This window comes from Stomoxys calcitrans, chromosome 5, assembly GCF_963082655.1.
Source record: "Stomoxys calcitrans chromosome 5, idStoCalc2.1, whole genome shotgun sequence".
Lineage (NCBI taxonomy): Eukaryota > Metazoa > Arthropoda > Insecta > Diptera > Muscidae > Stomoxys > Stomoxys calcitrans.
The window spans coordinates 98,879,658-98,890,798 of NC_081556.1; the positions used below are offsets into that span (position 1 = coordinate 98,879,658).

The 11,141-nt window shown below is 39.9% G+C and overlaps 1 protein-coding gene across 1 annotated transcript; it reads left to right on the forward strand.

Annotated features, from left to right (window-relative positions):
• Positions 1-689: 689 nt before the first annotated feature.
• On the forward strand, positions 690-8,808 carry LOC106085156 (antichymotrypsin-2-like). The gene is made up of 6 exons (XM_059369885.1): positions 690-1,652; positions 5,871-6,012; positions 6,530-6,657; positions 6,718-6,869; positions 8,045-8,143; positions 8,460-8,808. Exons 1-6 carry the CDS (start codon positions 690-692, stop codon positions 8,806-8,808), a joined length of 1,833 nt encoding a protein of 610 aa, XP_059225868.1.
• Positions 8,809-11,141: the final 2,333 nt, after the last annotated feature.

An 11,141-nucleotide genomic window follows, 5' to 3' on the forward strand; every position in this document is an offset into this window, starting at 1 on the left:
CTATAACGGGCGCATTTTTGGCCTATTTCCCTGAGATTTAGAACTGTAAGTTTCGTGTTAGGTTTCTCGATATCCTTCTTGAAGATGGCCCAGATCGGTGCAGATTTTGATAAAGCTGCCATATAGACCGATTTCTCGATTTAAGGTCTTGGCCCCATAAAAGACGCATTTATTATCCGATTTCGATGAAATATGACACAGTGACCTATGTAAGGCTTTTCGACATCCGTGTCCTATGTAGTTCAGATCGGTCTAAATTTGAATATAGCTGCCAAAAAGACAAATATTTTGTTCTACAAAACAGTGACTTGTATTAATTAGACCACTCTATGTCCGTGCCGAACTAGGTCCAAATAGGACCATATTTGGATAAAGCTGATTTGGGTGCAAAAATAATTCATTTGTCCCCGGATAATGATGAAAGGTGGCTAACATATATACCCAAGGTGGTGGGTATCCACAGTTTGGGCCGGCCGAATTTAATGCTTTTTTACTTGTTTGTATTATCACCACCATACAAAAACTTGCCAAAAGTTAGAAACATTTGCATAAAACGTTGGAAAGTTTTCCAAAGCGTGCCAATTGAAACCAAAAACGGAAGATAATATGTCAAGTTAAGAATAAATTTGAAGGCCCGTTATTGCCTATTTCGACTTTAATAAACTTGTTTTTCATAACTTTCAGTGAAGATGCCAACAATCATTTTTATGGTTGTCACATTGGCGACCTTGACCATCCAAGAAGATGTTGCCTCCTATATGAGTGATGAAGATTTTTCCAAAAACTCTGAAACCTTTGGCTTCAAGCTTTTCACTGAACTCTCGAAATCGGATGAGAAGAAAAATGTGATTTTTTCACCATTTTCCATACAAACTTGTCTAGCCATGGCACGAATGGGCGCTGCTGGAGAAACCGCTGTGGATATGGACAATAGTTTAGGATTTCCTCCAGTGACAGAAGCAACTTTGGCCGAGAAATATTTTACAGTTCTGTCCCCATATACCAATAGCAATGTCTTGGAGATCGCCAATAAGATTTATGTCATGAAGGACTATGAAGTCAAAGTGAAGTACAACGAATTGTTGCAGCAAAAATTTATTTCCCAAGCAGAAAATATCAATTTTGCTGAAAATGATATGGCAGCAAAGAAAATCAATTCATGGGTGGATTCAAAAACGAATCATTTAATTCAGAACCTTATATCACCTAACATGTTAAATAACGATACTCGTTTGGTTCTATTGAATGCCATACATTTTAAGGGTGAATGGTGTATCAAATTTAAAGATTTCTTAACTCGAGACGAAGATTTCTATTTGGATGAAACAAACACAGTCACAGTGAAAATGATGCATGCAACAGCAAATTTCCGCTATGGTGACTTTCCGGACTTGGATGCCACAGCCTTGGAAATGTTTTATAAAAACTCTGATTTGTCAATACTAGTACTTCTTCCGAAATCACGCACTGGCTTGGCCAAATTGCAAGAAGATTTGAGGTCTGTCTCCTTGAATGAACTGACGAAAAGTATGATTACTACAAGGGTAATTGTCAGTTTTCCCAAGTTTAAGGCGGATTTAAGCAAAGACCTGAGTGGTGTACTTAAAGAGGTAATGGAGAAATTATTTTTTAATGCCTTGTATATCTATGATGTAAATCTTAAATCCTCCACCATAGGATGGGGGATATACTAACTTCGTCATTGCATTTGTAACACATCGAAATATTAGCCCAAGATCTCGTAAAGTATATGGGTATAATCTTGATCGCCATGACATTTTTAGTCTACCAGTCATGCACTTGAAAGGCGCTTTTCTACAACTTTTCTCGTACTTCGTATTGGTGAAGATCGGTTGGTAACGTAAATGGACCAAATTTTTTGATATAACTCCCATATATATCGATCTCCCGATAAAAATTCTTTAGAGAGTGTTATTCTTATCCGATTTGACTGCAATTTTGCACAATGACTTCTTCTGTGACTTCCATCATATGGGCCAAATATGGCCTAAATCGTTCGAAAACCTGATATAGCTCTCCCTATTGCACTTCTTGAGCCCGTAGAGTAGAGCTGGCACACTATCGATAATCGCCACTTTCAATATTTTCGATATTTTTAATAATAAATATCGATTTTATCGATACTATCGTTAATTTTCCATCACCCTATGTTTCAAATGAAAATGAGAAGTAAAAATCGGAAGACCGATTTATATAGAAGCAATATCAAAGCACAGACCAAATAAAACCAAGGTTAATAAAGTCATTTGGAAGTCATGCGAGAAAATGTTCATGCACAAAATGTTTGCCTAATCGGAAGAAAATTGCGCCCTCTATAGGCGCAATGTACACAAAGGATAAATTCAGTGTCGGATTGCTTATTTCTATGTAGTTTTGCAAAAAATTTAACTTTTGCGATAGTATCCATTGGAAATCCAGTAAGGAAGGGAAAAAGTTGGGCGGTGACGACTGTATAATACCCTACACCTAACCTTTAAGTGCAATGTGGGAGCTATATCCAATTCTGCAACAATTTTGATGGACCTCGGCGGATGTTTTCAGATGGCTTATTAAATAATCCGTATAAAATTTTGAACAAATATGTTCACAGTTGACAAATGACAACATTATGGCAAATTACCTAAAGTCTGACGAACATATATATGGGAGTTATATCTAATTCTGAGCCGATTTCGAGCAAACTTCTCAGATATTGTTAAAGTCGTCGAGGTAATTGTGCACAATTTCGCCAGGATTGGTCAATAAATGCGCTTGCAGTGGCTCTTGGAGTGAAAATCGGGGGATATGCATATATGACCGCTATATCTAAATAAGGGCCGATTTCAATGATATTCACTAGTAAAGTCGAGAGTCATAAGGAAAACCTTTCTGCCAAATATTGAAAGAAACGCTTAAGAAATGGGCACTTTATTGCAATATTTCTCAAAATGGAACGAACATATATATAAGAGCTATATCTAAATCTGAACCGATTTCGAGCAAACTTCTCAGATATTGTGAAAGTCGTCGAGGAAAGCGTTGTACAAAGTTTTGGCAAGATTGGTCAATAAATGCGCTTGCAGTGGCTCTAGAAATGGAAATCGGTCGATATATATGGCAGCTTTATATAAATCAGGGCCGATATCAATGATATTCACTAGTAAAGTCGAGTCATAAGGAAAACCTTCCTGCCAAATTTCGAGAGAATCGGTTAACAAATGAGCACTTTATTGCAATATTCCTCAAAATCGGTTTCGCTGAAATTTGAAACAGAGAGTAGTTATAGGTCTCCCAACATCCGACCCGAATATGGCTCAAGTGAGACCATATATATATATCAGCCATATAGACCGTTCTGCCGGTTAAAGGTCTGAAGCCCATAAAAGCTTTATTTACCATCAGATTTCGTTGAAATTAAAAAAAAAATAGTCGACATCCGATCTATATCAGTCTACATTGATATATCTGCCATATAGATCAATTTTCCAAATTAGGGTCTTTATCCCATAAAAAGCGGATTTATTTCCTGATTTCGCTGAAACTGTTACTTGTATAAGAGTTCTTGGGACCTGAATCAAATATGATTCCGATCAGCCCCTATATATAGATATAACTATGGATATTATACTGGAGTTATAATAAAATAGGATGATTAATATATCCATGGTGGTAGGTATTCAAAGTTTGGCATGGCCGATTGTAAATGGGCCAAATCGTCCCATGTTTTGATATAGCTGCCATTAAAACCGATCTGGGGTCTTGAATTCTTGAGCATCTAGAGGGCGCAATTCTTATCCGAATTGGCTGAAATTTTGCACGAAATGCTTTGTTATGACTTCCAACTACTGTGCTAAGTATGGTTCACATCAGTCCATAACCCGATATAGCTGCCATATAAACCGATCTGGGATCTTGACTTCTTGAGCCAATAGAGGGCGCAATTCATATCCAAATTGGCTAAAAATTCGCATGAACTTGATTGTTGTGACTTCAAACTACTGTGCTTAGTATGGATCAAATCATTCCATAACCCGCTATAGCTGCCACATAAACCGATCTGGGATCTTGACTTCTTGAGCCAATAGAGGGCGCAACTCTTATCCGAATTGGCTGAAATTTTGCACGAAATGTTTTGTTATGACTTCCAACTACTGTGCTAAGTATGGTTCAAATCAGCCCATAACCCGATATAGCTGCCATATAAACCGATCTGGGATCTTGACTTCTTAAGCCAATAGAGGGCGCAATTCTCATCTCATTTGGCTGAAATTTTGCATGAAGTGTTTCGTTATGACTTTCAACAACTGTGCTGAGGATAATTTAAATCGGTCGATAACCTGATATAGTTGCCATATATACCCATCTTGGATCTTGACTTCTTGAGCCAATAGAGGGCGCAATTCTTATCCAAATTGGCTGAAAACTCGCATGAACTTGATTGTTGTGACTTCCAACTACTGTGCTAAGTATGGTTCAAATCAGTCCATAACCTGATATAGCTGACATATAAACCGATCTGGGATCTTGACTTCTTGAGCCAATAGAGGGCGCAATTTTCATCCGATTTGGCTGAAATGTTGCATAAAGTTGTTTGTTATGATTTCCAACAACTGTGCTAAGTATGGTTCAAATTGACTTATAGCCTGATATAGCTGCCATATAAACCGATCTGGGATCTTGTCTTCTTGAGCAACTAGAGGGCGCAATTCTCATCTGATTTGGCTAAAATTTAGCATGAAGTGTTTCGTTATGACATTCAACAACTGTGCTAAGTATAATTTAAATCGGTCGATAACCTGATATAGCTGTCATATAAACCGATCTTGGGTCTTGACATCTTGAGCCTCTAGAGTGCGCAAGTCTTATGCGATTGAGATGAAATTTTGCACGACGTGTTTTGTTATGATATCCAACAACTGTACCATGTATGTTTCACATCGGTCCATAACCTGATATAGCTGCCATATAAACCGATCTTGGGTCTTGACTTCTTGAGCCTCTAGAGTGCGCAATTCTTATCCGATTTGAATGAAATTTTGCACGACGTGTTTTGATATGATATCCAATAACTGCGCCAAGTGTGATCCAAATCGGTCCATAACCTGATATAGCTGCCTTATAAACCGATCTTGGGTCTTGACTTCTTGAGCCTCTTGAGTGCGCAATTCTTATCCGATTGAGATGAAATTTTGCACGACGTGTTTTGTTATGATATCCAACAACTGTGCCAAGTATGGTTCAAATCGGTTCATAACCTGATATAGCTGCCATATAAACCAATCGTGGGACTTGACTTCTTGAGCTTCTAGAGGGCGCAATTCCTATCCGATTTGGCTGAAATTTTGCATGACGTATTTTATTCTTACTTCCAACAACTGTGTCAAATAAGGTTAAAATCAGTTCATAACCAGATATAGTTGCGATATAAACCGATTTTGGATCTTGACTTCTTGAGCCTCTAGAGGTCACAATTATTATCCGATTTGCCTGAAATTTTGTACGACGGATTCTCTCATGACCATCAACATACGTGTTTATTATGGTCTGAATCGGTCTATAGCCCGATACAGCTCCCATATAAATCGATCTCTCTATTTTAATTCTTGAGCTCCCTAAGGGCGCAATTCTTATTCGAATTGGCTGATATTTTACACAGGTCTCCAACATATAATTTAATTGTGGTCCAAACCGGACCATATCTTGATATCGCTCTAATAGCAGAGCAAATCTTTTCTTTTATCCTTTTTTGCCTAAGAAGAGATGCCGGGAAAAGAACTCGACAAATGCGATCCATGGTGGAGGGTAATAAGATACGGCCCGGCCGAACTAAGCATTCTCTTACTTGTTTTTTTTTTTTTGTTAACTTTTAGTTGGGTATGAAGCGCATCTTCTCTACAAGTGCTGATTTTAGTAACATGTTGAACTCCTCCGAATGTCCAGCTATTTCCTCAGTCATTCACAAGGCTTGCATTGATGTTAACGAGAAGGGGACTAGTGCGGCAGCTGCAACAGGTAATAATTTCTTACAACATATAACACCACTATCTCAGGGTTTTGCAAGTTTGTGCAATTGGTAGCAACGTGGGCATACCTATAGGGTAATCTAACAGAATCGCTTACTGATTCGAATGTCGTCAGTCTGTGAGCTATTGTGATTAAATTATATCATGGTAGTCACTTGCATCAATTGGTTAGTATCAAGGTCAGAAAAATATTTGTTTGTCAAGTTTCGGGGTGATTCGAAACAAGCTTCGTTGGACTGATAGGCGGATAGGTACACTTACAAACAAATGCATCACTGTGGAACAGTGGTGTAGACTATAAACATTTTAAAAAGTAAAAAACTGTGAAAACTTGACGGGAAAATGTTCTATGGGCAAATTCGTCGACCAGATAAATGGAAATCGCTGACTATTCTAAAGTCATAGTTACCAATTGTCACTTTTACCTTGAGACTTGTGGTGTGGTTGTTAATTCTGTGCCCTTATTTACACAAATTCAACAAATTAATAAATTCTTTTCTTTTTAGCTACCATACTGAGGGTAACCAAATCTGTAAGACGAAAAGTTCCATCACCCAAAATATTCAAAGCTGATCATGGATTTTACTATTTTGTAAGAAATTCAAAAGGAATTAACATGTTTCAGGGTTCCCAAGTATCGTTTAAATAACATCAACATAAAATAAAATACACCAACATGACTGTTATTTGAGAGAAATCATTAAGCAAGCCTCATTTTTGGCATCTTGGTGAGGAAGCCATTTTGGCACTTACTAACCCTCGACTGACCCAACTGCTTGATGAAAGCACTCCTTGTTCCGAAGAAATAAAACGACGCAGTGGCAAACCATTGCCCATGGAGAAATGGTACGACAAAGAGTGTCGAGATGTTACTGAAGCCAAGAATATAGACAGATGAAAGAGAGATATTGGGAGAAAAGGAGAGAGCAGAAACGTTTATTCCCCAGAAAGAACAAGTAAAGGGTGATTTTTTTGAGGTTAGGATTTTCATGCGTTAGTATTTGACAGATCACGTGGGATTTCAGACATGGTGTCAAAGAGAAAGATGCTCAGTATGCTTTGACATTTCATCACGAATAGACTTACTAACGAGCAACGCTTGCAAATCATTGAATTTTATTACCAAAATCAGTGTTCGGTTCGAAATGTGTTCATTCACCGTAACGTTGCGTCCAACAAAAAAATACGGTCCAATGATTCCACCAGCGTACAAACCACACCAAACAGTGCATTTTTCGGGATGCATGGGCAGTTCTTGAACGGCTTCTGGTTGCTCTTCACTCCAAATGCGGCAATTTTGCTTATTTACGTAGCCATTTAACCAGAAATGAGCCTCATCGCTGAACGGTGAATGAACACATTTCGAACCGAACACTGATTTTGGTAATAAAATTCAATAATTTGCAAGCGTTGCTCGTTAGTAAGTCTATTCATGATGAAATGTCAAAGCATACTGAGCATCTTTCTCTTTGACACCATGTCTGAAATCCCACGTGATCTGTCAAATACTAATGCATGAAAATCCTAACCTCAAAAAAATCACCCTTTATATATGAGCTATATGAAGTTATTGACCGATATTGACCGTACTTTTCATGTCGACATATGCCAAATTTCAACCAAATTGAAAAAGAATTGCGCCGTATAAGACTCCAGAAGTCAAATCAGAAGATCGGTTTATATGGCAGCTATATCAGGATATGGATTGTCTTATCGGACAAATTGGATATGAATTGCGCCGTATAGAAGCTCAAGATTCAGGATAGGTTTATATGGCAGCGATATAAATACATGGATTGTCCGATTTCTGCAGCTATATCTCCACCATTGTAAGGCCACTTCGGCTGCACTAAAGGTTCTTCTGATGACAGAAGGTTCTTATCCAAGAATCATCGGTGTGTGGCGGAGTGGTTCATCGACTAATTAATCCTGGATTTTAACTACTCGAGGGTACGGTGTATGGGAGACACAGAGCCTCTATTCTTGCAAAGAGTTGTTCAAATGTTTTTTACGTCGCTTAGTACAAAAGATTCAGTAGCAGCCAGCCTTGAAATAAATACACAGGATTCGGAGATGCCGCCTTCAAGGCTTAAATTGCTGATTGAAACCGCTTCTGCAGGGTAAAACAGCCTCATTGCAGGAAGTGAATGCTTATCGAATAAATTATAAGTTGCAACTAGCGATTTGTAATAAAGGGAACAAACCAACCTTTATTACAAGGAACAGGCAGGAGGTACTAGATGTCACCTTTGTATCAGAAGATATAAGCGAAAGGATATGCGACTGGGAAGTGTTGGATTACCACAGCTTTTCTGATCATCGTTCTAGTAGTTTCAGCCTTGGGGGAAATACTTCAGGAGTGCTCCCTCGACTAAACAGAAAAAAGGCGGATTGGGATAAATTTCGGCACACATTCTGCACGACTATCTCTTCTAGAGCTGAAAAGGAACGTCTATTCCGCAGAAAGAACGGAGGACATCGACATAATGGTCAAGCGGTTCACGAAGGCCCTGAATTATTTACCTATGTACGCATGTCCTATTGTCAAGCCAAGGGGCAAATAGCGACAGGGGATTTGGAGAGGACTGGAGCGGGGCCATGGCTGGAGCGTAATTGGGGCGGGGTGGCCGGAGCAGGATTGAGATTGGAAGCCATTCCGCTCAGAACAGAAAAAATGTCACTGCCTCTCCGATTTAGCTCCAATCTTGCTACGGCCACGCTCCGAATCCATGACAGCGACTACCATGGTGGACCCCAGGGAACAGCACGATTGGAACTTCCATAAGGCTGAACTAAGAAAATACAAGGATGAGCTGAGAAAGGCTCAGAAGAAATCCTGGGTGGAATTCGGCAGCTCCGTGGAGGATACATTTGAGGCCTAAGTAAGACCTATTACGATGGCATATATCCAGAAGTCAGATAATGTATGAACAATGTCTTGTGAGGAAACATTAGGACAACTCGTTCATACACATTTTCCGAGTAGATTTTCAATAGACAACGGGCGCCAGAAGAGTTTGTTACTGGTATGCATTTGTCGGAGGTTATTGAGGCAATTGCGTCTGATTCGAAAATTCTTTGAGTCGCCAGACCCTGATGATATATCACCGCTTAAATTGCAAGCTGCGTCCCACAGACTGACACCTGGGGGAGATATACTCGGCTTGTATCAGTTTGGCGTATTTACCTGTAGGATGGAGGATCACAAAGGTCATTTTTATTCCAAACGCGAAGGCGAAAAATTTGCGCCCTTTAAGTCTGTCTTTTACAGAGGTAGATAAAAACATTTCTTAGGGCGAAGATCCCTAGAGATCGCCTGTCTCGGCAATAACATGCATATAGTAAGGGCAAGTCCACTGAAACAGCCGTTCTCTACCTAGTCGTCTACATAGAAAGTTCTTTCACTGTCAAGGAATATGCAATGGCATCATTTCTGGACATTGAAGGTGCTTTCTATTATGCAAAACCGACGTCAATCTTGAAGGAGATGCTGGAAAACTATCGATAATCAGAAAATCCGATAATTTCGATATTTTTGATCATAAATATCAATAATATCGATGCTAACGTTAAATTACCTTCACCTATATTTCAAACGAAAAAAAATCAGAAATAACCAAGTATATTCACTGCAGTCCTCGGGCCTTCACCGCCAAATCGTCTGTTCTTTCATTTCCCCTTACTCCGTTATGGCCCGGCTCCCAAACGATGCGGATTTTGCCATCCTTAAAGAAGGCGTTAATCTCCTTCTTACAGTGCAAGACTGTTCGTGACCTTACCGTCCTGGTTGTTATTGCCCTTATGGCAATTTTATTGTCGGTAAAGATGTTCACACTCGACGTTCTCGCGTTAGCACCACACCACTTCATGCATTCCGTTATCGCCCGGATCTCCGCCGGCAGTCTAAAGCAAATCTCAGTCTCTGGGTTCTCAAAGTAAACCACCAGGCCCACTCTGTCCTCTAGCTTTGATCCATTCGTGTAACATGATCTTCCAGATGGCAATACTAGGGTTCCGTCAATCCAAGACTGTCTCGTGGCAGTACTGCCTTGCACTCGACTTTAAAGTTCATCTCAGGTATCCGATCGGAAACCTCTTCCCTTCCTTCCAGGTTTCCTATCGTCTCCTCGATTATACCGCGATGGTATGAGCTGCTCCTATCATCAATCCATTCTCCCATCGCCTGAAGTCTCATAGCCGCAATGGCTGTCTCACAGTTAATCTGTATGTCAATGGGTCGGATATCTAGAATAGTCTCCAGTGCTCTAGTGGGCGTAGTCCTCATTGCTCCGTCTATGACAAAACCACATGTTCTCTGAACCTGTTGGAACTCTGTTTGGTCCCTTTGTTGCACTTTTTCTCCTCTGAGGCGTAAGTAAGTATTGGTCTCATCACGCTTCTGTAGAGCCAGTGGACTATCCTCGGATTTATGGCCTATTTCAAGCCTGTGTTCCTGAATGTGACACATCCAATTCAATTTCCTGTCCAAGATCACATCTAAATATTTGACCTTGTCAGATATCGAAATCGTCTTATTGAGGAAACGTGGTGCGTTAAATTAGCCCACCTTCGTCTTCCTCGTGAGCAGGCATATTTCAGTCTTCTCTGGAAGTTTATAAGTAGCTTACTTACTAAAAGTAAGTGCCATTACGGCAAGCTTGGGATCTCTAAAACCGAAAAGATGGGTCAACAGAGGAACACCTGAAGGAATTGTGTTGTCTCCTTTTCCTTGGGATATGACCATTTACTATATACTATTGTCTCTGAAAAAAAATTTTTTAAAGTGGTCGCGTTTACTGATGTCTTGGCTATTGCGGTTGGGGGAAAGTTTCCCAGCACTCTTAGGTTTTTTTATCAGGGACGCTACAAAAGTACACCGATAGGGACAGCAAACGACGCCGTATTTTATGCTGCTCGTTTGACATTAGTCTTCAGTAAGGTTTACCATGATGGAAAGATACACAAGCCCACAACGAGTCGCAAGTCAGTTGCCTCAACGTTAAGAGCGCCACGCCACGCCAATTTAGGTATGAGGCGCATTTTCGGTTGAACGGCTTCGTCAATGAGCAAAATTTGCGTTATTGGTCTGACAGCAACCCACACGTACTCCATGAGTCA

What these genes read in the sequence shown, in the direction of transcription:
- LOC106085156 (XM_059369885.1), top strand. Translation starts at nt 690, where the DNA reads ATGCCAACAATCATTTTTATGGTTGTCACATTGGCGACCTTGACCATC. An exon ending in CCATTGCCCATGGAGAAATG is followed by an intron (nt 6,870 to 8,044) that starts GTACGACAAAGA and finishes TACGTCGCTTAG; the next exon opens with TACAAAAGATTCAGTAGCAG. An exon ending in ATTGAAACCGCTTCTGCAGG is followed by an intron (nt 8,144 to 8,459) that starts GTAAAACAGCCT and finishes TATCTCTTCTAG; the next exon opens with AGCTGAAAAGGAACGTCTAT.